Source organism: Lynx rufus, unplaced genomic scaffold (assembly GCF_022079265.1).
Source record: "Lynx rufus isolate CCGP_SWC_20201006 ecotype Redwood Valley unplaced genomic scaffold, mLynRuf1.p SCAF_3, whole genome shotgun sequence".
In the NCBI taxonomy this organism is placed as follows: domain Eukaryota; kingdom Metazoa; phylum Chordata; class Mammalia; order Carnivora; family Felidae; genus Lynx; species Lynx rufus.
The window spans coordinates 149822519-149849195 of NW_025814845.1; the positions used below are offsets into that span (position 1 = coordinate 149822519).

General features: G+C 51.1%; 2 protein-coding genes across 5 annotated transcripts in view; one reads left to right on the forward strand and one right to left on the reverse strand.

Moving 5' to 3' along the window:
* The first annotated feature begins 713 nt into the window (after positions 1–713).
* Positions 714–20760, forward strand: CTSB (cathepsin B). Of its 2 annotated transcripts, XM_047091284.1 has the most exons (10): positions 714–814; positions 12757–12907; positions 13921–14006; positions 14783–14897; positions 16110–16228; positions 17039–17124; positions 17377–17520; positions 18044–18160; positions 19148–19276; positions 19774–20760. In XM_047091284.1, exons 2-10 carry the CDS (start codon positions 12782–12784, stop codon positions 19869–19871), a joined length of 1020 nt encoding a protein of 339 aa, XP_046947240.1. In that variant the 5' UTR covers positions 714–814; positions 12757–12781; the 3' UTR covers positions 19872–20760. The 2 variants fall into 2 exon arrangements, with proteins under 2 accessions (XP_046947240.1, XP_046947241.1); XM_047091285.1 differs by lacking the exons at positions 714–814; positions 12757–12907; positions 13921–14006; positions 16110–16228 and having other exon boundaries at positions 14824–14897.
* A 2442-nt stretch (positions 20761–23202) lies between these two features.
* Positions 23203–26677, reverse strand: part of FDFT1 (farnesyl-diphosphate farnesyltransferase 1) — a 40504-nt gene continuing 37029 nt past the window's right edge. The window contains exons 7-8 of one of the 3 annotated variants that reach the window (XR_006964345.1): positions 25171–25594; positions 23203–24935 (exon numbers count right to left, since the gene is read on the reverse strand). Coding sequence is in view for 2 of the 3 variants with exons in the window: in XM_047091627.1 (XP_046947583.1) it covers positions 25373–25594 (222 nt within the window). In the remaining variant the exon portion in view is untranslated. Of the gene's footprint in view, positions 25595–26677 lie in introns of all 3 variants that reach the window. The other 2 variants (XM_047091627.1, XM_047091628.1) reach the window with 2 other exon arrangements.

A 26677-nucleotide genomic window follows, 5' to 3' on the forward strand; every position in this document is an offset into this window, starting at 1 on the left:
GTCTTGAGTCACCCCACCTTCTACATCAGCCTCCCTAGGCACTCTCCAAATAAATTCCAAATAAAATAGCGTACTTGCTGTGCGTGTCCCCTTTAGGACAGGTCTCCTGGCACCCCTCTTTCAAACATTTCTGCCCCTTCTCTTCCATGGACATCCTGACGCAGGTCCTGAAATTCATACCCATTTATTATTACACAGCCGGAGTATTTTACAGGCACGTTCTCAGAATATCAACGCCAAAAGAGCCTTTTAAGGCTCTTCTGGGAGGCCTACTCTCATGATAACCCCCACTCAGTCAGTGGTTTCTGAATGAATGAAATGAAGGACAGTTACCCCTCCCCCCCAGCAGGGATCCATCAGGCTTTGAATGGCTGCTTTCAGGCTCCGGCGGCCCCTGGGGAATTTCTCCCGGCTGGATGGAGGCCCTTAGGGCCACCTGCATCTCTCCTCGGCTCCCCACCGGCCCCCATCCGTAAGCTCCCCCTACCCACCAGCCGCGGGATCTCCCGGAGCCGTGTCGGGTGCAGGGTCCGCTGCGGGGGGGGGGGGGGGGGGGGCCGAGGGCGGAGATGCGGGGGGCGGGCCGGGGTGGGGGAGGCGGTGGGGGAGCGGGCCGGGGTGGGGGAGGGGGTGGAGAGGCGGGCCCGGGGCTCGCAGCGGTCACGTGGCGAGTCAGCTGGGCGCGCAGGGCGTGGCGAGTCAGCCGGGCGCTGTAAATAGGCGCTGGGGCCGGCTCGGGGAAGCTCCGGCGGCGGCTTGGGCATCGGCACCCCAGCTCGCAGGCTGCAGGCCCAGGCTTTCGGCTGCGGAGTCGGTGAGTGCGGGCGGGCGGTGGAGACGCGGCGCCGCCGCGATGGAAGTGACCTTGGCGATGGGACGGGGACACCGGGTCCCTCTGCACCCCCGCCAGGCCCAGGCCGGGTCCCGAGATATCCCGGGGCGGGCGGGAAGTGGCGGGGGGGGGGGGGAGGACCCTCGGGCTGTCACAGCTGGGCGGGCAGGGATGGCAGCCCGCACACTTCTCAAAGTCCGTGCGGGGAGAGAAGCAAAAAAACAATCCCACGAGGGCAGCCTGGCACCCGCCCCAACTCCGGCCAGAAAGCAGGCACCCGCCGGCCCGTCCCCTAGGCCTGTGCTCGCGGGCCCGGGTCGGCTCAGCCAGACCCCACGATCCGCCCGGCTCCAGGGTCGAGCCTGGGGAGCAGCCCGGGCGGAGCTGGGGAGTTTGCGGGGGAGATCCGGGGGAGGAGCTTGCGGGGAAGCGCTTGGCCTGGGTTCTGGTGACTTTCCGGGTAGGATCTACCTCCCCAACCCCTTGTGAGTTCTCGGCCTCAGTTTCCTCAGGAAATTGCTGATAAAATAGTGTCTCCCTGCAGGTGTTTTCTTGTTCCAAAGGGTTTGCTTGGGCAACTTTTCTGCACACGACCACACACGATTCCAGGGACCCCAGAAGATAGAAACCAGAACACGAGCCTGGAACTGGGTGGAGTCGGGTGGAGGCCACATGTTGAGCTAATTCCACCATGGACGGGGAAATTAAGCTGAGAGAAGGTTGGGAGACTGGGTGAAGGGCATGGGGCTCCAGTCCACCTCTCCCTGGGAGGCTGGGGGTGGAGGGGAAGATGCCACTCCCTACTGCAGTGGAGCGAAGGCGGCGCCTTCCACAGGCCAGGGTTGTGTGCGAGAGGAGAAAGCAGGCCAGAGTCTCTGGGGCATCACCTCTTCCCTCAGCTAGTGACCCTGGAGGCCTGGGCGAGGGAGTCGGAGGGTAGCAGCAGGCCGTCCTGGTAGATGTAAATTGGATTTGCCTTCTTAGTGGGCCTAGAGCATTCTCTTCCACAGGCTGGAGGAGGCCAACAGGCTGAGGGGGGGGGGGATGGGGACGGGGACGGGACAATTACTTAGGCCCACATCCTACCAGTCCCTCATCCCCAGTGGGAGGGGAGGAAGTGGGGTTCAAATGCAGACCTAGCTCCTTTTGTTACCTTGGGAAACAAATCCTCAAGTGCCTCCGCCAGAGGCAAACACAGCTGAGATACATGCGTTCAGTTGACTTTATAATAGATTCAGAACGATAAGAATGTGACAGGTGACGAGGCTTAGAAGGGTGTCTGTTTTAGTAAGGGCTGCTTTTCTGCCCTAACATCCTTAATTTAATGGAGAATTGTTTCCTGTTGGCACAGGTGATGGTGACCCAGAGCCCTTGAACTTATGGGAAAAGGGGACTGAGCCGCACCCTGCCCCCACCCCCCAGGCAGTGGCTTTCCCAAAGAACAACCCTGAAGGTGCCCTGGAGAAAAGTTCTACTCAGATCTTTCTGGGCATCTGTCCCACAGCTGGGATACTGCCGCTCAGCAGTGGAAAGCTGTAGATCCCTTATCTGGGGGCTTTGAAGGCCAGTCCAGCCCTGGCTCTAGTAACTGCCCTGCTGTTGGGTCAGGACAACTCTGTTTCTGAACTGGTCAAGCGGTGAGGCCTTTTGGCTCCAGGATGAACCCGCCGGTGTGCTGCTGATTCCGCAGCTTGAGCTGAGGACTTTTCTTCTAGACTGGCTCTTTCTTTCTCCAGTTACGGGACCTGGGAATTGGAGTAGGAAGCTGCACACATTTTAGGGATAAGAGATCTTGTGTTGCTTTTGGCTGTTGGATTGAGAGGCAATGGAGAGCATATCCAGAGGAGCTGTCGAGCATCTGTTGGGTCATTTTCTTAAATGTGGTCATGACTTGTGGTTGTGTAGACTTTCCCTGTCATAGGGAGAGAAAAACTGAAGTATTTCAGAGGGAGGGCTCATGACGTGACGTGTGCCGCCTATTGTAGATAGTTTCACATAAGGAAGGTGTTAAAAGAAATGGGAATTTTTCTGGATCAAGAAGGATTGAAATTGGGCACTTTCGTAGGGTTCAGCCTCACCTGCAGAGAGATGGTGGGGGTTGACATGGAGATGAATCTAGGTGAGGCACATGCAGGTATGTATTGTATATACTGGATAGACAGCAGTGTCTGCATCTGGTCCCATATATAGCGTCACCTCTTGGTTTAAGCTCAGCACACACTCCGGAGGCTGCCTAAGAAAGGGTGTGTGGGCGATAAAGCCTCCTTCCGTGGCTGTTAATTAATGTTCCTATTCCACCCTCGTTTGGATAGGGAAGGGGACCTAGGAACCAAATGCCATTATATATTTAGACTTCAGCCAGTCTCATTTTTAACCTCAAGCCTCATGCCCACACCCTTCCCACAGCCCCTGCGGCCTCCAAGTCTCAGGCTTGTGTGGGGTTCCTAGGGTGAGTGCACTTCTTGGTTACAGCTCCCCTTTGAAGGAGGCAGGTTGCAGCTTGTTGGCTCTGCAAATCCATTACCCACCGGGGCCTGCCTCTGATCTTCCTGGGAGACATCCTGGCTCCTGTCTGTTCTGTTCTTTAGAATTCTCCTGCACGCTTTTTTTTTTTTCTTGGTAATTTTAATACTTTATATCAATCTGTGAACAATGTTATTAAAATTGATATTACTGTAGTTGTGCTGCGGTGTATCCCTTCCCCCTAGTGTTTGTGCGATTTATTTATGTTGATACATGAAGATCTAGTTCCTCTCCAACGCACAGAGTATTTACCAAGGTTACAGTTAGTTTTTACTTTTGCATTATTCACCATTGCACTACAGTAAACCCTCGGCGTCTCAGGCACTTGCAAGAGTTTCTCGAGGGCAAGAGCAGGAGAAGTCGCATTAATTGCTGGGTCATAAGGTGTGTGTGCACTTCCGTTGTGCTAGATGCTGATAGAGAGCGCTGTCCAGTGGATGTTATCAGTATGTGTTGCTAGCGGGGTTGAGAGTTCCTGTTCCTCATTTACCACCACTAGCTATCACCAGACTTTAATTTTTACCAAACTGATGGGCTTGAAATGGTGTCGCTGATTTAATTTTTATTTCCAGGAATTCAAATTAATTCCTTGCCCAAGAAACCACTGATCTAGTGAGGTTTTCTATTTTTGTTGTTGATCCCTGACAGTGTTTGTAGTTTTAATGTGTCTGTTAACAGCGAGAGCGTACTAAGGTTTCTCTACATCCTAACAGGTATCTGGACTTCTCTGTAATTAGGTGGCATTTTCTAATTTTTTTTTTTTTTTAACTTTCAGAATGCATGTGTGTTTTGGGTACTGTAGTTTGATGCTTCCCCTTTACAGATGAGAAAACTGAGGCTCCTGCAAGTTGGTGACATGACAGGGGTCACTAAAATAACTGAGGTGGAATTTCTCCTAGAGTTTGATCTCTTGCCAGTTGTCTGTCCCTACTCAGATATACTCCTCAGGGCTTGCTTGTTTTCTCAAGCACCAGTTTCCCTCACATGTGATAAAACAAAGGCTTCATACAAGACCAAAGGTCCCTTTCCAGCGTTACTGTCTTATGAATGCTGGACGCCGAGAAAGATGCATGCCTACAGTCTTGACTGTTGTAATCTGTCTCCACCAGGCCAGTAACTCACTTTGGTCTGGTCATCAAGATAACCTAGTTACCAGGAAGGATGAGGGGAGGAGGGTGGGATAGAACCCACCAAAATAGGAAACTGACCCAGTGTAAGGCACCTAGATACTCTGCCAAAAGACCCAGCAGGGGCTGGGCTTCCCCATGACCCTCTGACCTGCTGACCCAGACTTGGGCAGGATGTGCTCACACATGTGTAAGTCACGCGGCTTCCAGGCTTGTGCAAGACCTGGGAAGGCCGTGCCAGCCAAAGGCCTCCGCCACTCCAGACTGGAGGCCTTGTCAGACATCAGCCGGGAGCCACCTTCTCAGTCACTTAACCTGGTTGGTGTTGGGGAGTGCTTTGTTCTGGTGGGTCAAGAGAGCAGAATGAACCAGTGTTTGGGGACCCGTTGCTGCAAGTAGGGCGATCATAATTTTTCATCTGCTTTTTCATTTACTTCTGAGAGTAAAAAGAATGAGCCTGGGACATCAAGAGTTAACTGGCCTGTGACTAGAGAGATGTGTACTCCCCTCACTAGTGAGCCCACAGCCGTTTGCTGGTGGCAGTTCGTTATAAGGGCTGCCCACTCTGAGCCAGGCTGTATGGAAGGCGCTTCCAAAAAGACCATCTCCTTACATCTCCCAACAGACTTGTGAGGTGAGTATGTTTTCCTGGAGCTTTGAGAGGAACCCGGATCAAGCAGAGAGGCAAGGCCTTTCTGTCGCTTGTGTTTGGCACTGCCGAAGTCTTAGCCACCTCCGTACCCAGCCGGCAGAGAGATGTGATCTAGCCTGCAATCGAATTACGGAGCTGCTGTGCGCCTGCAGGCTGGGGAGGCACAGAACCCTAATCTCATTTAAATCTCCAAGGATTTCTGAAAGCTTTTGCAAAGCGGTGCTGAGGTCCTTCAGAATCCAGGCAGTATGTCCGTGGGAGAAACAGACATGAGAATGCAGTGCCCCCTTTAGCATCTCAGCAAGTCAGTATCAGGGCTGTGGAGCAAAGCTGGTGAGCAAAAGCTTCCAGAACTTTCTAGGACTTTGCCCAAACTCTCTTGGTTCTCAGCGATACAAGTTTTTTCAGCTGCTGAGGGCCTTCCCGGGGTCCATTGTTTTAAGCCTAAGGTAGTAATTCTCTTCTTCTGTTTGCAGGATGTGGGCTGCCGTGGCCGATCTTAAGCGATGTTCCATTGTGGGCCGTGTAGCTAGATGGTTTCCAGGCCCTGTGGGAGACTAGCGTTGAGCAGGCCCGCCCTGCTCAACCTGGTGGGAATTAGTCACTGATTTTGGACAGATGGTTGGCAGGTGTGCTGCAAGGGAAGTACCTGTGAGTGGCCTGAGCTGTTTAGGTGGGTGAGGCAGCTGGGGCCTTCTCGCTGCTTCCCCTCGACCCTGCAGGGCTGTTAGCTGCACAGCTGGTGGCTGACTGCCGTGGACCCCCTTTCTGGGTCACCCAGGAGTTGCTTTGGGGCATTCAGCTGCAGAGCCTGGCTCTAGAGGACAGGTCGCCAACTGCTGCCTGCTCACCCGCACAGCTTTAAGGAGACGGATGGCGACTAGGAGCCCTTTTTGTTGTGTTATTTTTAACTTAAAGATCGTAAGCCATGAAGTAGTTGAACGTGTTTCCATCAGGAGCAAAGACATGAAACACGAAAGACACATCAAGGCTGTGATTCAGACTCAAAGGCAAGGTCCGAGCGTATCTGAGATGAAGGCACGTTGTGTCAGCATCACAGCCGCTCCAAAGCTGAGGTGTGACTGGGCAAGTTGAAGTCAGAGGAAATGAAGAGCTGCCTGGTTTCGATGTGTAGGTGTACCAAAGCGGTCGAAACTTCAGGAACAACCGTCAGTGGTGATGGCAGGAGGCAAGATAAGTCTTTGTGGGGGAGAAAGAAGCTTGACGAAGTTCTCTAGCAAGGTCCCACTCAGTCTTCATATCCCTCCTGCCTGTCCACCTTCCCCCTAATCTGTAGCCAAGATACAACTTTAGTTTGTGGCTGTTGGTAAAATCTAGGCACACTCAGTTTTTGATTCTTTAGAGCCCACTGTGCAAGAGGTTGGCAGCGTACGAACAGCAGCAGTGGACAGGCACGAGCCACGTATGGGAAGGAAGACGTGCTAGGCAGGCGTTCCTCCTCTGTTTGGGCCACAAGATTGCCACTGGCTTATGTGGAAATTGCAGACCTGTCTCCTTAGATTCAGTACAGATTTCGAATCCGATCTACCTGAGGGGCTCTACAGTCACATGAGAAAGCTTTTTTAAAAATCAAGCTTGGTGACAGTCCAAACTGATTGCATGTCCTTAGGGATATCAGGACTCTCAGCCTTCTGTGACTTGGCATCAGCCCCTCTCCTGTGTTTATTCCAGCACCTTCCAGAGTCCCAAGGTCTGCATTAGTCCCAGGAATGGCTTCAAAGGAGTCTGGGGAATGGTTCTGCTATAAGGGGGTGGGGGGGGATGGCTAACGGGATCAGCTGGCCCCAGGCCCCTCTGTGCCCATGTCGACATTCTATAGACCCTCAGTGGGATGTGCTTTCATGTAAACCGTTAAGTGCCGCAGGGTTTGGAGAGGAAAGAGATGCGAGAGTCTGCCCTTTTTTAGCCGGAGGTTGTCTTGGCAAAATGGCAGAGGGGTGTAGTGGAACCCCAGGTCTACCCAGGAGGACCAGCTGACCCGGGGCTAGAAGCACCATCTGCCCGCAGATGTTCCCTCCACCAGCCCACGCCCTGAGAGGGAGTCTGGTGACTTGGAAGTGCTTATCCACTTCGGGCCCCTCTTTTCTCACAGAATAAGGACTTGCTGTTCGTTCTCTGCTGTAATTTAAAAAAAAAAAAAAAAAAAAAAAGACCACAGAACTGAGAAATTAAAAGGGAAGTATTTGCCCAAAAGAGGGGAAGTGAGAGCTGGCTCTGTTTCATGCGAAGGCCAGGGAACCCATGACCAACATGTTAACAAGCTTATTTTATTTATTTATGTTTTAATTTTGTTTTAATGTTTATTTTTGAGAGAGAGAGAGAGAGAGAGAGAGAGAGAATGAGTGGGGGAGGGGCAGAGAGAGGGGGAGACACAGAATCCGAAGCAGGCTCCAGGCTCCCAGCTGTCAGCACAGAGCCCGACGTTAACAAGCTTATTTTAACCATTTGCACATAGGTTGTCCAGTGTGCATGATCTGTGTGGATGCAGAGAGAGATGCCTGGTGCTCACTGAAGTCAAATTGCCACTGCTCTCAGGACATCTGTGTCCCCTTCAAGGAGGAGAAAGTTGACTTAATGTTCTTTGGGCTCAACAGTCTCCAGACTCTCAAAATGGAAACCCACTTGGAGGTTCATTGAGGTTAAAACCTCATTTTAATTCAGACTCTTTGTGATAGAGGGGTATTGTGGACCGGTTTGGAGTGAACCGGAATTCTCTGGCACAGGCTAGAAGTAGGGGGAAGAAGGGAAGACGGAGGAGGGAAGGAAGCAGGGCAGTGAGTTGGACCTGGGCATTAAGCGTGCCCACGTGAGCAGCCCTTTATTGCTTTCTTACTGTAGAGCAGGCGCTGTACCAGGGGCTTCTGCCCACCCTCATGACACTCTTGATTTCCACCTGGAGCAATGAATGGTCATTAGCCCCGTCTTACAGGTGGTGAAACTGAGGCTCAGTACAGGTTGGTACTCAAGGGTGCACAGTTAGTAAGTGGAAGATCTGAATCCAGGTCTCCTGACTCCAAGCCCAGTGCTCCTCTGCCCCACAGGCTACCGCAGCTATTAACCACTTCAACCCCGACTTTCCACCAAATGCCACAGCCCTGTGCCTGGAGGGCTGGGCTGAAAAGAGGAGTTTCAGAAGTGCTCAGTCCTAGTGGGGCTGGGAATCTGGTTCAAGATGAGCTCCCGCCCTCCAGGCTCACATCTCTGAAGTTCACTGGGGCCCCTGGTTCTTCCTGACACAGAGTTGTGAGTAGGGAGAATGAAGTTAACAGGAAATTTGGAGGAGGGCCTGTGGAACCGAAAGAAAAGGGCAAGTGCATCAAAGTGTCACATCTGGGGGGCCTGGCAGACCTCAGGAATTGGGCCCGGGTATGGCCATGGCAGCCGTCAGTGCAGGAACTGAGAACCGTCCGATAAATGGGTCGTGGCTGTGGTCTCTGCCACCAGAAAAACCAGAGGAATCTTGTGTAAAATCCAAGCTACCATGGAATTGCCCCCATTCTCCACTTGCCTATGATGTAATATCTCAGCAGATGGCTAAGCCCCGGGGGCCACCTGGAGACATATAGGGAGCATTCACCTGGGCCTGGCTCAGGACCCAGCCACGTTCCTGTCCCCCCTGCCTGACAGGTCACAGTGAAAGCCAAGGATAGGGTGTGATTCTGATGGGCTCTTCAGGTCCCAACCTGCTGGCATGGGTCTCAATGCCCACGTGCCCAGAGTGTATACTCCAGTGTTTGTGCGCCAGGTTCTTACATCTGGGGAAAATATGAAGGTACCGGCTGTAATTCAGAGGGTGCCGTGAAAAAGGAAGGAATCTGACTGCTTTGCTTCTTTGCCCAGAAGTTCTAAAAGAGACCTCAGGGGCACCTGGGTGGCTCAGTCGGTTAAGCATCCATCTCTTGATTTTGGCTCAGGTCGTGATCTTGAGGTTGGTGAGTCTGAGCCTCGCATCAGGCTCTGAACTGATGGCATGGAGCCTGCTTGCGATTCTCTCTCTCCCTCTCTTTTTCAAATTAAACTTAAAAAATTTTTTTTAAAAAGACCTCAGCTCCCTTGCCCCTTCCGCCATGTGAGGACATAGACATTCACCTAACAGTTGGAGGTCACGTGGGTCCCTGATGTGGTCTGGTGAACACCAGCCTCCCTGTGAGTCACTGGAAAGAAGGTGTTCTGTGTTTTGAGCAGAAAGTCACTAGGGAGAAGGCCTCACTGTTGACTGGAAATCAACTGGAAGTGCCTTTGGGCTCAGGGGTTTTGGTAGCTCCAGCTACTCTTCCTAAAAGACCAAAACTTTGAATATAATATGTTAATTTAATTTAGAAAAAAAGGGGGGGTTAGTGGAAAATAAATCTCCCCGCCACAGATATTGCTTTCATATGTTTTTCCTTATGTTTTACATGTGGTAACGGTAATGTGAATGTATATTGCTTCATGGTCTCACACGCTTACCATGACTCACCGGCTGCTTGCTTTTTTCCACTTACGGGTATCTTGGGCTTATTTGCTTATCAGTACAATGTGATTCTCGCTTCAGCTAGTTCCTATCTTAATGGTTACTTTGTATTCTATTAATCATTTACTGTAACTTCACAGTTGCGGTTAGTAGACGCTTGCTTTGTTTCTGGTCTTCTGTGATACAAAGAATATTCAGTAAACATCTGTATATCTATATCTGTGAATTTGAAGCTCGTAGGATACATTTCTGAATGACAAATTGTTGAGTCAAAGCGTGTGCAGATCGCCAAATTAATAGAAATGGTGGGGGAGGGGGGCGGCGGCGCCTGGGTGGTGTCGCTTAAGCATCCAACTTGAGCTCAGGTCATGATCTCACGGCTCATGAGTTCGAGGGCCACTTCGGGCTCTGTGCTGACAGTTTAGAGCCTGGAGTCTGCCTTGGATGCTCTGTCTCCCCTTTTCTGTGTCCCTCTCCTGCTCATGCTCTCTCTCTCAAAAATAAATAAACATTTAAAAAAAACAAAAAGCCAGGCCATCGTCTCCATGGGGTTCATAAGTGCAGCACCTCTGCCTCCCCACGCCTAATCCACCCCCCAGGAGCTGTCCAGCTGTCTGCCTTTGCCAGTCCTTAATTTTATCTATACCTCCCTGTGGTGGAGCATCTTTTAATATCTGCTGGCCATTTGTAGTTCTTTTTCCTATACTTCATTGTGTGTGTCCATTTGCCACTTTTTTATTCTGCTTTTTCAGTTTTTTTTTCAAGTTTACTAAGTTTTTTATTTTGTGAGAGACAGAAGCAGAGAAGGAGGGGGAGAGAGGAAGCATGAGCAGGATAGGGGCAGAGAGAGGGAGAGACAGAATCCCCGCATGGAGCCCAACATGGGGCTCGAACCCACGAACCATGAGATCATGACTTGAGCTGAAGTCAGAGTCAGATGCTCAACCGACTGAGCCACCCCTGTTTTTATTCAGATTTTTAGGCGCCTTTTGCATATTAAGGAAATGAAGCTTTGCGTATATGTAAGTACTATTTTGTAGTTGGTCACTTTTTATTTTGTTTTTTAGAAGAGTGGCTTTATTTTTACATAAGCAAGCCTTGTCCCTTGGTTTTACGTCAGTCTTAAATATCTTACTCTGATAATAGGTTGTTTAAACTGCGTTTATTTTCTTCATACAGTTTCTGTTTTAATTCAAGAACTTTGTTCTGTGTAGCGCTTCTCGTGTGTGAGAAACCAAGTGTAAACGTTCAGCCTTACTATTTTTTCCAAGATGCAGATGTGCAAGCACCATTTATGACACGTGCTGTTTCCTCACCCACCTGTACCACATACGCTGAGCACCCACACATAGGAGATGCTTCTGAATGGTCTGTTTTGTTGACCAGACTGTTCCCAGGCAGGAGTCACCCAGGGTTTTATAATGTACCGACTGTCTCAGAAAGCAAGCCTCCATCAGTGCTCTTTTCCAGAATCGTTTGCTGCCATCATAGTTATTCGTTGGGATGAATTGTTGCTGAGGCAGCCGCCAAGTTTAAATCTTCCCTCAGACGTACTTCACTGTGGGAGGCGGCATGTTCAGTGCATCTTCCTGTAACCCCATGACCCCGGAGGAGATGGGTCACTCTGGAAGCCCCAGAGGTCAGGGACAGGAAATCCTCCCCCTCTCCCCACCGCCGCCACTCCCCACTGTGTGGGCATCTCACAAGGCCCCATGGTGCTGTGACACCCAGAAGAGCATTTCTTGCTTTCATTAGAGCTGCTTGCCTAAGAGCGTGATTCAGAGGCCGAGCGGGAAACTGCCCGTCTCCTGACTTGCAAGCCAGTCCAAGATCTAAGGACTGTGGTTGTAATGGGATGACTTCCCTTCTCGGGAGCTCCCGCTTTGAACCAGGAAACAGAGCCCTTGGCTGACTGGAAAAACCAGAGAAAAATCTCAGACTTGTGCCACTGGCCAAACCAGCCCTGCTTCCCTGGTTCTGCTGAGTTTGGCACACGCTGGGCTTGGCTCGCTTGTGTTTTGCTTGTTTTATATCCAGAATGTGTCTCATGAAATGTATTTTCTTTTGTATTTTTCTGTTCTCATTGGGCCTCTACTTGGGACCTAATCTGTTGACTCTTTCAGAGCACTGACTTGGAAAAAAGTCTCCAAGACTTGGTTGGGTTCTACAGACCCATGGAGAGGCAGTTTGGCAATAGTAGGGAGGGCATTGAACTCAATTTAGCCTTAGTATCTGCGTTCATTGATTTGTTTCGTGGAGTCACCGATCCTGCTTTGTGGCCTGGGCCCCGGGGTTATGACAGGCAGCGGGTCAGTGCGCGCCCCATCCTCTCAGCTCCCAAGATAGCCACAGACCATCCAGGGAACAGCAGTGACTCAGACACAGCTTGAGGACAGCCCCCGAGACCCAGGCCACATGCATCACCAGGACGCAGCTGCAAAAGGGCCTCGCCGCTTGCAATGCAGCCATGTGGTTTTCTCTGTCCTGTCTCCCAGGCATCTGGAGGAGAAGCAAATACAGTCCGTCTTGGCCCGTGGGCTGCTACAACACATACTACACGTTGGGTGGCTTCTGAACGGAAATTTGTTTCTTGGTTCTGGATGATGGGGGGATGTCTGAGGTCAGGGTGCCGGGATGGTCAGATGAGGGCCCTCTTCCAGGTCACCAAACTTCTTGTGGAGTCCTCACATGGCCGAAGGGAAAGGGAGCTCTCTGGGGTGTCTTATAAGAAACTGGTTCCATCACAAGGGTTCCATCCTCCTGACTGATCACCCCCCAGAGGCTCCACCTCGTAATCCCACCACATTGGGGTTAGGATTTCACCATGAATTTGGGGGGCTGGGGGGCACGGACGTTCAGTCCACGGCACGGCCCTGTGATGTGGGCATAGGTTGGGATTTTGATGATACGAGGCCTGGGAGCCCATGGTCCTTGAGGGCTCTCTGCCACCACACCCAAGCTTTCCAGGAGAGGACACTGAGGAACAGAAGGGGGGCAGAGATGGCAGAGCCGGGAAGGGGACGTGGGTGTTTTGACTACTGGGTTGTTTCTGGCCCTGGAACCATGCCATCAGAGATGGCACCCTTGTGTATGTTAAGCACTTGAACTGAAAGAAGTGTCCTGATGTCTTGTGTGTTTTCTTTTCTAGGTGACTCTAAGATCCAGCATCCAAAATGTGGCAGCTCTTGGCCACTCTTAGCTGCCTGGTGGTGCTGACCAATGCCCAGAGCAGACCGCCTCTCCAGCTCCTGTCGGATGAGCTGGTCGACTATGTTAACAAGCGTAACACTACATGGAAGGTGGGCTGTGGGGACTTCTGTGCGTGTCCCTTTTGGGGATCGGTCTGTGCATTCTGACTCCTGAGGGAGGTAGCTGCAGCTGTGGCCCACAGGACACTCTGTCCTGGACAGTTGGTCTGATTGAGAGTCCTGGCCACTCAGGCCCATGCCTACCTGCTCCCTTCCCTGTGTGTGTGTGTGTGTGTGTGTGTGTGTGTGTGTGTGTGTGTGCGCGCGCGCGTGCATCCATAGAAGTGCACTGGGTGATAAACGAGCTTTGGAAGGGTTCACAATCAGGAAGACCCTGAACCCCACCGTGGTAGGTGCTAGTGCTCATCAGTAGTGGCAGCACCTCGATTCTGGCTGGCCCGCAGCCCTGGGGCTTCAGGAATTAAGAAATGAGGAATAAGCCACGTTCAGGGCTGCAGAGCGTCTCTCTTGACATCAGTAAACATAGCAGATCAGAGGAGACACCCACTGGCCTGGGAGCTGTGCGCTGCCCGTGTGGCTCGCTCTGGGCTGATCGTGGCCTGCTCGCAGGGTGCCTGTCTTGTCCTTTCAGGCTGCTGTAACAAAATACCACAGACTGGGTGGCTTATAAATAGAAAAGTATTGCTTGTGGTTCTGGAGGCTGGAAGTACAATTTCAGGGCGCCAGCATGGTTGGGCTCTAGGGAGGGCACTCTTATGTTGCAGATGGGTGACTGCTCATTGTGTCCTCGCTTAGTGGGAGGGGCAGGCCAGCTCTCTGAGGTCTCCTTTGTAAGGAGACTAATCTCATTCATGAAGTCTCCACCCTCATGACCTAATCATCTCCCGAAGGCCTCACTTCCAGGTGTCATCAAGGGTTAGGTTTCACCACGAATTTGGGGACACGTGTGTTCTCTAAGAGGGCCCCAACCCCCCTCGCTCTGCTGAGCTGGATGGGAGCCCTGGCCTTGTCAGCCGTTGCATGTGGGCGGTGTGCATACTTCCGTCCACCCGCATCCCTAGACACCCCCTCTGTTAACTGCTGCGGGCGGGGCTCTCTTCCAGGCTGGACACAACTTCTACCATGTGGAGCCGAGCTACCTGAGGAGGCTGTGCGGCACCATCCTGGGTGGGCCCAAGTTGCCCCAGAGGTGAGTGCCTGCTCCCTGGGGGATAGATACTCTGTTGCACCTGCCCCGCTGCCATGGGAACCGCAGGTGTGCGTTTGGCACAGCGGGAAGGAGGGAAGAAAGGAGGCCTTGGCACCCACAGGTCTCCCCCTCCCAGAGCCGCAAGGACGCCACCTGACAGGGCTCAGCCCCCGGTGCCCGTGTTTTGTGCTGCTGCAGGTGTCTCAGAGCCCCAGTGGAAAAGGCCCCAGGTCTGGTTCTGCATGACCGGGATGGACCCAGTCTTAAATGGTTTAAGGAGAATTTAAGAAAAGTCATATGATCTCCATTAATGTTCCATTTTTTTCTAGAGAACTCTGCAGTGGGCATTTTCATGTAGACATTACTCTTGTAAGAAGCATTAGAAATCTCTGACAACACAGATGGAATAGCTATGAGACTTAACACGGTGGTGAAGATACTAAAATTGATGCAAGGACCCTGGGCAGACCCTGTGTGGGGCGGGTTAGGGGAGGACGAAACACAGTTATGTGGACTTTGTGGCCAAAACTCTTGAAAGATACCCCAGAAAATAAGACTGGAAAACAGCATAGGGAATGAGAAGCTGTGTTGAGCAGTAGAATTCCTGGTTTGGTTCTACAGAATTCCCAGGGGACAGCCCTGCAGCCATCATCTTGGGCTTGTCTCCCTTGTGTCTCCCTTGCCAGGCGGTGGCCTGGCCCGAAGTCACTGGCCTCTTTAGGGGTGGGGGTGGTTTGTGACATGCGAGCTTGTCACGGAGGCCTTCCTTTATCTAGAGTTTCGTTTGCCGAGGACATGGTTCTGCCTGAAAACTTCGATGCCCGGGAACACTGGCCTAACTGCCCGACCATCAAAGAGATCCGAGACCAGGGTTCCTGTGGTTCCTGCTGGGTGAGAGGGGCTGGAGTGAGGTGGGGGGACAGCTGTCAGATCAGCCGTGACTAGGCAAGTTATTGGAACTTGCTGAGCCTTCGTTTCTGTCAACATAAAAATTATGAAGATCTGTGGTGGAAGAATAGATAGATAGACACGCAAAGTGCCCTGGGTGGCCCGTGTGTGTGCTGTGAGGCTATTTTTCTGTTTGATGCGCTGTCCCAGGCCATCAGCAAGCACCATTAGACTCCTACTCTGCTTCGTGGAGAAACATCCATCTCTGTCAATGAGCTGTCTTAATTTTGTTTAACTGTGGTAAAGTGCACGTGGTATATTAACCATCTTAGCCATTTTTGGTCGGCAATTTTTTTTTAACGCTTATTCATTTTTGAGAGACAGAGACAGAGCACAAGCCAGCAAGGGGCAGAGAGACACAGAGTCCAAAGCAGGTTCCAGGCACTGAGCTGTCAGCACAGAGCCTGAGCTGGGGCTCAAAACCATGAACTGTGAGATCATGACCTGAGCTACCTTAGCCATTTTTTTAATTAAAAGTTTTTCTTTTAATCATTTATTTTTTAGAGAGAGAGAGTGTGAGCAGGGGAGGGGCAGTGAGAGAGAGGGAGACATAGAATGTGAAGCAGGCTCCAGGCTCTGAGCTGTCAGCACAGAGCCCGATGTGGGGCTTGAACTCACGGACCGCGAGATCATGACCTGAGCTGAAGCAGATGCTTAACTGAGCCACCCAGGCGCCCCTGTCCTAGCCATTTTTAAGTGTACTGTTCAGTGGTGTTAAGTACATTCACGTTATTGTGAACGCATCACCGTCGTCCATCCATAGAACTCTTGTCATCTGTAAGTGTGGAAATTAAACACTGCCCCTCCGTTCCCTGCCCCCCAACAACCACCCCTCTCCTTTCTGTCTCTTACTGACCAGCCTAGATACCTTGTATTAGTGAAATCATACAGTATTTGTCCTTTGTGTGAGCTGTTTTTTCTGTTAACAGAAACCACATTTTAGAAATGAGCTGAGTGACCAGATAGAGATGTGGGGTGGATGGGTCTCCTAACTTTAAAGACCAGCTTGAGCACCAAGACCCTCACTGACCTTGGGAGAGACTAGTCAGCAAGGTCTGAGCCGCCTGCTGTGGTCCTCTGACGCTGTGGACGGTGGCCGGTGGGGCCCACAGTCCAGGAGTGGGGCTCACCTGCGTGGGGCTTGTTTTCCTGCAGGCATTTGGGGCTGTGGAAGCCATTTCTGACCGGATCTGCATCCTCACCAATGGCCATGTCAATGTGGAGGTGTCCGCCGAGGACATGCTCACCTGCTGTGGTGACCAGTGTGGGGATGGGTGAGTCTGAAGCAGCATCCTCCACTGTGGGAGCCGGGCCCCTGGGAATGGCACTGGGAGCCCCCAGGCCAAGGCCTCCTGGACAGTGGCTGAGGGCTCCCTGAGGACAGGAGTGGTACTTGCAGGTCAGATAACGGTCCTTTGCTGGGACATCTTGGGGACCTGGGGAGTCCAGAAGCAGGCCTGGCGTGACTACTCTTTTCTGGGAGCCACCTAAAACCGGGCTGACCCCACAGTGCTGGGTGTGGGTGGTGGGGTCCAGGCACAACACAGATGGTCTTGGAATATGTGATTAAGTTTCAGATCTCAGGCCTGGTTTTTGTCATCTTTGTTCCCTCTTCTTGCTGAAGGAAATGTAATAGCCTTGGGGTCTGTTTTCTGTAATTAAGAATGATGGGTGCCTGCCTTTTTGCCAGCTCTGGCCTTGGTTTTATAACGTGGTTCTCAGATGTGGCTGCAGATTAGAAATACCTGGGAGTTTAAAAAACAGTGCCAAGGCCTCACCTCACACCAGTCCTTGGCCTTCGCATTTTCTGTATTAAAACACCAGGGAATTGCAATGTGCATTCCGTGTTCCAGGAAGGACACAGCCTAGTTTGGGGTAGACAGGAAGAAGAGAGTCGTTCCGATTTGTTGAGGATGGTGGTGGTGATTCCCTGGAAGAAGTGACTAGCCAAGGAGGGGATGAGTGGGTTTGGCTGAGACCCAGGAGAGCTGCTGGGCCAGTTGCAACCCTGGGGCCTCAGGCAGTGGTCTGGGAGCAGCTACAACTTCTCTCACAGTGAATTTAATGGATGGCTCTTTTCTCAGCTGTAATGGGGGCTTTCCTGCTGAAGCTTGGAACTTCTGGACAAAACAAGGCCTGGTTTCTGGTGGCCTCTATGATTCCCATGTAGGTGAGTGTCTGCCATCAGCGCGTATCTGGCTAGATGGATTTTATATCAAAGAACAGTAACAGGCTCATTGTGCATTACAAAGTGACGGTTGAGGGTGGAGGGCAGGAGGCTGGAGAAGGCAGAGTTAGCACAGTGTGGGGAGTGCTGTGTATTTGACCTACTGCTCCTATCGCCCCAGCTCTGCCCTCTGCTTCAAGGGGCTTCTGAAGAAGCTGTCGGCTGACACCTTCCTTTCCACTTGGTCCCCCCCAGGCTGCAGACCCTACTCCATCCCTCCCTGTGAGCACCACGTGAATGGCTCCCGGCCCCCATGCACAGGAGAGGGGGACACCCCCAAGTGCAGCAAGATCTGTGAGCCCGGCTACACCCCATCCTACAAAGAAGACAAGCACTACGGTAAGGTGGGGCCTGGGCTACTACCCAGCACCCCGGGCCCCGGGGACCTGCCGACACCCTTCCCAGGCCGGAGAAAGGGAGAGGCCAGGGCAAGTGAGTCTGAGTCAGGAACGCAGGATGGAGAAAGAAAAGTTATGAAGGACTCTCCTGCCAGAGAGCAGCACGCTGCATTTCTGCATGTCTCCACCCTGAATTTGGCCTCAGGATTCCTGTTGTTTGAGAGTCACAGACCCTCTGAGTGGGGAGGGACCAGACCCCTTGCTTTACAGAGGAGTAATCTGGCCGAGAATCTTTCTGGGTGCCACTCTACCCTTCTTCCAGGGTCTCCTGCTCACTGCCCCTCCCGATACAGAGCTCTGCTCTCCCACTTCTTGGCTTCCGGGTCCAATTCCATCATTCTCCTCTGCAGAAGCCTTCCCTGACCCCCTGGGCTGGGCGAATCCCCCTTTAAAGCAGTGCATAGTTGACTGAGGGAACCGTGGGAAGCACGCCTCAACCCCCACTCGGCTGATTCATTTGCCAGGATGTAATTCCTACAGCGTGTCGAACAGTGAGAAAGAGATCATGGCGGAGATCTACAAAAATGGCCCTGTAGAGGCGGCCTTCTCTGTGTTTTCGGACTTCTTGCTGTACAAGTCTGGTATGTATTGGCCCCTCTGATGGCAGTGGGAGCAGAGGAGGTCTGGGTTCTGGGGGACCACCAGGACTCTATCAAGGAAGAAGACCTCATTTTGTCCTGGCCACGTCCCAGATCATGCCTCACATTCAGTGGATGAGAAGACAGGAAGCACCTGGCCGTGTGGGAGGCTGTGGGGATTCACCCGGGGAATGAGGACAGCCCCTGGCCCAAGAGCCCTCTTGGAAACCCCCCATTCTAGATGAACGGTCTATAGCTGACCACTTCGGTCTCATTTACATTGTGCCAGATAGAAAACTTCAAACCTCTCAACTTTTATGAAACCTCATTGGATAAAGATGATTCTGGCAAGGAAAAAGTTATAAAGCTGGCAGTTTTTAACAGTCCCCCCCCATATTACAAAAGGATGCATTTTCATTTGACAAAGTGATTGGCCAATGAGGGGATGGCCTGCTTGACAGGCCCATGGGCACCTCCGCCTGTATCTTTCTTCATCCATCAGTGCTCGCCGCCACCGATCCGGCCTGTCTCCTACTTCTCCTCTGCGTGTATCCCAGGGCAGCAGTTAAAACTCTTTTAAGTTTTATAGAACCCTTTTGACCAATCCTTACGTGGAGTCCCAGTATGTAGAACAGATAACTGGTTTGTTAACATTCCATTTTTTCCTTAAATTAGAATTTGTAACTTTAGTTTTAAAGGTGACCAAGAAGCGTATTTTGTTGGGACCCCCATTTTAATATTTTTTCAACATATTTGAGAGTTGGGCTTTCAAAAACCTATTTAAATACTTCCCGAACGTTGTGGGAGCCCCTGGAGCCTTCTGGGAGAACACCAGGCCTCTTGTACTACCCTGTTTGCAAGCAGTTCTTTGGGAGGGCTTGTTGGGCCCTCTGGACCCCATTTGTCCTGACAGGTAGCTGGCTGAGGTGCAGGGATGCCGTGGGAAATGGGGCATCGGCCTGGTCTCTACCTGAATGGGCTTTCCCTTAGGCGTGTACCAGCACGTCACCGGAGAAATGATGGGAGGCCATGCTGTCCGCATCCTGGGCTGGGGCGTGGAGAATGACACACCTTACTGGCTGGTTGGCAACTCCTGGAACACTGACTGGGGCGACAATGGTGAGTGGCAGCCCTCTTCCTGCTAGGAGGGTGTGGTGAGCCAGCACGTAGTGGTCCTCTTGTCCTTTTCTGCTCAGCTGAAAAGCTGCTGCACAGCTCCTAACACTAGGCCCGGGGCTCAGCTGTGAGCCTCCAGGTTTCTGGGTGCTAGTGAGCTGGGGGTTCCCTTGCCATAAGGGTAGACTCTGATCCTGAGAGGGTGGTGTGAACCAGGTGACAGCTTCAGGTCGCTGGTGCCCGCACAGTTCCCCCATCGCCCTAGGCGCAGAGCCGGTTTATGTGGGGTCCACTGGAAGTGGTGTCCAGAGGCCTCACGATGTGGTGCCAGGCTCCTGGGCAAACAGACATCGATAGGGCACCTCGATGCCGATTTGATGCTTGCTTTAGGGCTGGGTTGGGGTCTGCCGCTCCTAGGTGTTTCTGGGGTGAGTCTGAGTATGTTGACAAGGACCAAAACCCAAGGCACACTTTAAAGGCATATTACTTTTGCTTCCCAGGCTTCTTTAAAATCCTCCGGGGACGGGATCACTGTGGAATCGAATCGGAAGTTGTGGCTGGAATCCCATGCACTGAGCAGTACTGGAAAAGGATCTAATCTGCTGTGGCACTGGTCTTGCCAGCCCCGGGGCAGTTTTTCCCTAAATCGAGCCAATTGGGCTGGTAACGGAGGGTAGGAATGTCTTTTATTCTTTGCATTCAGTTGAGATACAAGAGGTTTTGGACAGGGCCTGAAGGATTGGGCCAAACCTCGTGTCTGCTGTCAGACTGTCTTCCAAGGAGACACATCCGAAGCCTGCCACCTTCCGGCCCGTTCAGTGGACCTGCTGTCACAGTGCACACTTAGCCCACGTCAGCGCCCGCTGCAGGCACGGCGAGGCCTCCCCCATAGACTAGTGCTGCGCGTAGTGCCTGCTGCTCCGACTCCTGCGGCCGCCACCTCCACACTGCTCCCCCGCCCCCCCCCAACCCGCGTGCACCAGGGAGCGAGACAAACATCCACATGGGCCTGTAGGCTTTCCACAGGAATAGGAAGTGGAGTTCCTCACAAGACAGATTGCCACCAGCGGCAGTACTTCTGAGCGAGGAACTTTCTAGATTTGGAGTAAGTTGAGGAGGAAAATAGTGCGGCAGCTCTCTGGAGAAAGCTGTTCTCCCAGGGCCCTGCATCCCTTGAGCTTTGCAGTGCTGCACCCCCTCTCTGGTCTTCTCCGTGGCATGGCTCCTTTTTAAATAGGGGTTTTTAATTTTGTGCACCTCAGCTGGTCATATGGACAAACGAGGAAACTTTTTGGAAGAGCTGGCCTGCTTCACAGGCTGTCTCCTTACAACAAAACCGGGTGGTCGTGAGCGAATAGGCCTATCAGCCTGACACAGTGGAGCTCGTTTGGGAGAAGCCAGCTTTAACCGTTTAAAAAATCACTGCTTCACTCTGTTAATTTAACAAGGAAAGGAATGATGGTGCCAATAAAAGTTTGCTCCCTTAACGTGAAGCCTTGTGTTCCTGTGGGGATCCCGCTGTCTGTAGACTCGGAGCTGCTGTCTGTCCTTATCCCGTGGAATCAACATTTTCCTGCATCTGGGGGTCCTTGAAACTCTAACCGGGGGTCTCTTGCCTCAATTAGGGGAAACTAGATAAATGCCTACTTTAACTCCTCGCTGCCCAGCTGCACTTTCAAACCAGTTTCTCTCTTCTTAGGCCTCTGCCGTTTTCATCCACCCTGTTCTGTAAATTCTTCCCCTAAACTGCCTCAAGCCCTGATGAACTCTGCCCCTGCTTAAAGAGCTAAGAATAAAGCCATACTCCGCATTTTACCAGCTACAGGCCAGCAGTGACCTGTGTGAGGATTCACACAAGCAATGGCGTATCAGTGATGCCATGACCCAGGTGTCCTAGCGGAGGACCGGCTTTCCCTGGTCCCCTCCGATGTTGGAACGGGATGGAGTGCTCGCTTCGGCAGCACATATACTAAAATTGGAACGATACAGGGAACGGGATGGAGGCAGAGCCTGTGTGTCATATTCTCAGTTCCCTAGGTCTCTGATTTACACTGCTGGTTAAGAACCGTGGCTTTGCATGGGCCTAGTTAAGAATCCTAAGCAAAGATGCGTACCAGTTCTTGGGAACGGGGGAAACTGCAGCCATCCCACTGGCCTATCCACACGTGACTTCTTTCCCTGAGAGGTAGACTCGCTCCAGAAGCATGGAAAGTGTGACTTTTGATGTGAATTGCAAGTTAGGAATCAGAGGGGCACCTGGGTACTTCAGTCAGCTAAGCCTCTGACTCTTGATTTTGGCTCAGGTCATGACCTCGTGTCTCTCGGGATCGAGACCCTCATCGGGCTCTGCACTGATGGCGCGGAGCCTGGTTGGCATGCTCTCTCTGCCCCTCCCCAGCTTGCGCACTCTCTCTCAAAATAAATGAACATTAAAAACAAGGAATCCGAAACTGCATCATCAAATAAGCGCTTACACCCGGTGAATACTGAAGGGAAAATTTATGAAACCCGACATATTTCAGAAGTGTTTAACAAAGGCTACCAAAGCCACAAATTTTGCAATCGCTTTATTCTTAAAATTGCAATCAGAAGACATTCATAACCTCAATGTAGTTCTAACAAATTCGACCTGCTCTCCAAATGGAGTTGAATGATCCCGTTTCCATCCTGTCTGCCACGTGCCCACCTGCAGCCCATCCTCCCCCCTGGAAGGCGAAAGAGCTGCCCTAAAACGAAGTACCCAAATGAACTTCATGGCATCCTCAGGGTCAGCTTGAGTCTTTGTTAGAAAATAAAACAATGTCTATTTAGGATTGGAATCGATGTCAATTCTTTCATAAACCTCAAATTACCTCACTGACCACCACCCTGTCACCTCAGTTCAATTGGTGCCATGTTTTCCTGGGGTGCCTGTCCTGATAGATGGAAGTGACCGTCTGTGCCTTTTCGTTTATTCCCTGGAGAAGGGCGTGATTTTAGCTTAGACTTCGCATCTGAGCACACAGTTGAACCTGTCCCACTCTTCACATACATCAGATAGCTACACTTGAAAAGCATGGCCATCACCTAGCTTGTCAGAAATGCAGAATTTGGGCCAGACCTCAGTCTGCATTTGCAATTTAACAAGACTCCTGGTAATTCAATATGTTCACTCAAGTTTGAAGAATAAGGCCTTAGAGCAGTGGTTCTCAAACTGGGCTCCTGTCCAGCAGCAGTATTTATATCACCTGAGAACTTAACATGCAAGTTTTGGGGTACCTCCCTAGACCTGAGAGACAAATGGTCCTAGCAATCTGGGACCTTCAGGCAACTCTGATGCTAAAGGCTGAGAACCACAGCCTTAGAGCTCTGCTTCCAAAGCTGCTAAGAATAATTAACAAATGGCTAGCCATGTCTCCTCCCCTATGCACATGTGCATGCCGGACCCAGAGAAATGGTTCTGATAGAATGGGCTTCTGGGTAATTGCTCCAAGCACTTTCCCAAAGGGAGATAGGTGGCTCTGTGTGTCTGCACAGGCCTTACCTGGAGCTCTAGGAGCTCCCAGAGTGTGGAGAGCAGGTTCCTGCTCAGGTCTGTTATAATGGAATTTTAGATTCAGATGGGTCAGATCCTCCTCTGAGGAAAAGCTAAAAATACTCCACTGTAAGTAGAAATCAAGTAGACTATGGGCCAGAGATGCTAAATATTTGATGAATAATTAGTGTGGAGCAGAGTGAGGTGGCCAGATTTAACAAAAATAAAGGATGCTTAATTAGATTTGAATTTCCGATCAAGTAATTTTTTAGTAGAAATATATCCTGTGCAGGGCACCTGCATAGCTCAGTCGGTTAAGCGTCTGACTCTTGATTTCGGATCTCATGATCTCAAGGTTTGTGAGATGGAGCCCTGTGTCTGGCTCTGTGCACTGAGTGCAGGACCCTCTTGGGATTCTCTCTCTCCTCTCTCTGCCCTTCCCCCTCCCGCTCACATGCTCTCTCAAAATAAACATTAAAAGAAAAAAGTATGTCCCATACAATTTGGGGGACATAATTCTACTAAAAAACACTATTATGTCTGCAATTCAAGTTTAACTGCGTATCCTGTATTTTACATGGCAATTTAAGTAGAGAAACAGAAGGGCAATGGTCTTCCAAAGCACTCAGGAGTGGACAGTAGAGCTAAGACCTTGGCACAAGTCAGTGATACAAAAAAATCCACAGCTTTACAGTTGGGAGGGACCTAGAAGGTCATCTAATAAACCTTACAGAAGCTTAGAAAGTCGCACAGGTCACAAGTGAGCCAGGAGGAAAACTTCCAGTACATCCACCTCCGACCAAGGCTCTCCACCAAGTTGTCCTGTGTTCTACACAGGACAGAACTAATCTGGTACTTCAACGCACAAATTTATAACAACCTACCTTGGAATCTTTAACCAAATTCCGATGTTTAAATTACTTGGGAAATTACTGTTGAGTGCAGCTCACAGCTGTACTCCAGGTGGCAAAGGACTTTGGCTTCAGCGTGGTGCCAAGTTTGTCCAGGACTGAGCCCCAAAACAATCAACCAACTGAGCCCCAAAACAATCAACCAACCCACAGACCAAAACTAAGCCATTGTGTCAGGCGGCGGCAGTCACAGGACGAAAATCAGTGTGGATGTGCGTATAACAATGCAAGGCCAATATTATTGCTGGGGAAAACCCTCAACTTCTGTGATTAAGTCACCATCCACAAAGGACAGCAGCAAAAGAGTAGACTATATACTATGTACATGGAGAGCATTAATGGCTTCTAGAAAGCACTTTAATGCCCTACGACAGTGATTGCTCAGCTTGAGGGGCTTTTTCAAACACCCCTAGAGAGGGGTCCTCCCTGGTCCAGGCTGAGATTCTCGGTGAGTCACTGGGTGAGAACGCATCACCAACCCCGGCTGCGTGGGAGTAAAGAAGAAGGCAAACAGCGATGCTAGAAGAATTAGGCTAAGTACATTCGGCTTCCCAGCCCATCACCTGAAAACATTTTTGTCTTTGTTGAAACTTCAGTGTATAAACGTGATTTTTTTTAAAAACAGAAACAAAGGACAAAACAATAACAACAACCACAACCACAACAAGCCCCCTGGATGTAATGAAATCTGCTGCGGCTAAGAGAATCAGCCCACTTTAGAGTAGGCTGGCAGAGTTAATGCAGGTTACGGGCTGGGCAGTGAGGCAATGCTGTCACTTGCTCATCTCCGGCGGGCGCCGTGGAGCCGGGGCCAGGCAGCTGGATCCTCGCTCTTGGTACCGCTCTGGTCCGCTCTGCGGGCAGCAGCGGGCCAGGCCCCCTGGCCCTCGATCACTAACTCCGCTCTTGAGTTCTTATTTGCCATGTGCCTCCAGGATTTCAAGTGAACTGCCCTTGACAAATCCAGAGTAATTCCATTCTTTTTTACAAACGTATCTTTACATATGGTGTCTTCTCAAAAAGTCAGCCTTGACTGGAGGCCAGTCTTCTACAATGGGGCCAAAGGCAATCCTGCAGTTTCTCTGGGAAAGCTAATCTCCTTTTAAATGAGGAAACCATTCCAGAACACCCAGAAGTGAATCGTTAGCCTTCACGTGCAGAAGACAGTTGCATTCTTAGGAAACGTGGGACCACCACCTAGAGCTACAAACAATGACATCTGCCACATTCCAATCAACTGAAGAGAAAACAAAATGAGAAAAATCAGAACCAAACTGAGAAAAATTCACTTCCTGCTAGGACATGTATTCCGAGGTTGCTTCAAATTAAGTACATTTCATTAGAATTCTAGCCAGGACTCACACGAAATAAGATCTCTCAGCAACCCCATACGCAACCATTTCCTCTGCCCTGCAGCGAGGAGCGCCCGGCTGTTGGCCACCTTGCGCAGATGTGAGCACGCCCACAAGTACCTGCCAGCCGAGGGTGAGCTATCCTTCCCTTTTATCGTCATCTTCTCAACTGCATGTCACAGTTTCTAAAGGTCCAAGTCCACAGAGTTCTCTTAGGAATTAGAGCAGGAGGGAAATGGAGGGGGAGGGGGAAACCAACATCCTTCCTTGAAGGAAAGGTCAGTCTATTCCACGGCGAGCGTTAGCTCCCACTCTTACCCAATCAGTGCTCTCCAGTCTGAACATAGTCTTCTGTGACCTGAGACAGGGTGCTCAGATACTGCCAGCTCAGGGCAGCCAAGAGCATGACAAATGACAGGTAAATAGGGGAGTAGTGACTTCGGGAGATCAGCTGACAATTGGGAAGATTCTGTGTCCTGATGGTGGAGATGATCTGTCTTGTTTTACTAGAAGATGGGTCTGAGCGGGGAATTCTATGATAAATCTGTTAAAGAAAGGAAAAAAAAATAGTTAAGTGCCACTTATGGAGTCCTAGGAACTTTATCTTCTGTGTCTACTTCTTACAATAACCCTAAACAGGTAGGTATTTTATATCCACATTTCTCTTACAAAACAGATTCAGAGAACATGAAAGGAAACTCCAAGTCACTCCACTAATAAGGCAGGATGTCAACTGAGGCCCAGTAATCCCACAGCCTGTCCTAGGGAGCAAGCAAGGAGGCCTGTACTTGGGGAGCCACCCAGGTCCTCCCTGGTCTTCGCATCCCCAACGCCTCAGAGCCAGGAACAGAGTGGAGCTTGGTAACGTCAGCATAGTTTGGGCTGGAGGAGAGCAACACAGAAAAGGGGAAATGATATCGCGAAGGCTGGGCGAACACAGCCAAACAAGATGGAATCTGTGGTGTGGGCAACAGGCTAGATGAAGAAAAGCGAGAGCAGAAGCAGGGCACCAGAGAGTTATCCTCGAGTCTTCCCGGTGCCTTCACCCTCCTCCACCTCCACAGACCTGACACCTTTGCTGCATCCAGGCCTCGCCTCCATGCTTACAGCCACTGCTGCCGGCTAGACCCTCAATGCCTCTCATCTGAGCTGTCACCAACCTCCAACCTGAGCTCCTGACTCTCCTTCTGCCTGAACCCTGAAGTCCACTCGCCTGCTCTCCACGCTGTCACCAAAGAAACTAAAAACCTCTGCTTGATACCCTCAGTGGCTACCTATCACCAGCTGAATAAGCTCTGAGTTCCGTGATGTGGAACGCGAGGCCACCCATGACCTGGGCCCACTGGGCCTCTCCGGCCTCGCCTGCCGCTCCCCACCTGTCTCTTCTCACTCTAGAACAACTACCCGCTGTCGTCTTCTACTTCTGATGCTCTGCATGCGTCTGTTCCCCTTTGCTCACACCGTTCCCTCTGCCCGGAATGCCCCTGTCACACTCCTTCACCTGGCTAACTCACCTGGCTAACTTGACCTGTTGCCCAAGTCTTAGGTATTAGTCTTTTAGAAAACCTGCCTTGAACTCTCAGGTTGGGCCACATGCCACTCTCCTACACAGACTCCTACCTTATCA

Coding starts and splice junctions, on each gene's coding strand:
- CTSB (XM_047091284.1), top strand. CDS start 12,782: ATGTGGCAGCTCTTGGCCACTCTTAGCTGCCTGGTGGTGCTGACCAAT. Junction 17,125..17,376: donor CCTCTATGATTCCCATGTAG/GTGAGTGTCTGC, acceptor GGTCCCCCCCAG/GCTGCAGACCCTACTCCATC. Junction 19,277..19,773: donor CACTGACTGGGGCGACAATG/GTGAGTGGCAGC, acceptor TTTGCTTCCCAG/GCTTCTTTAAAATCCTCCGG.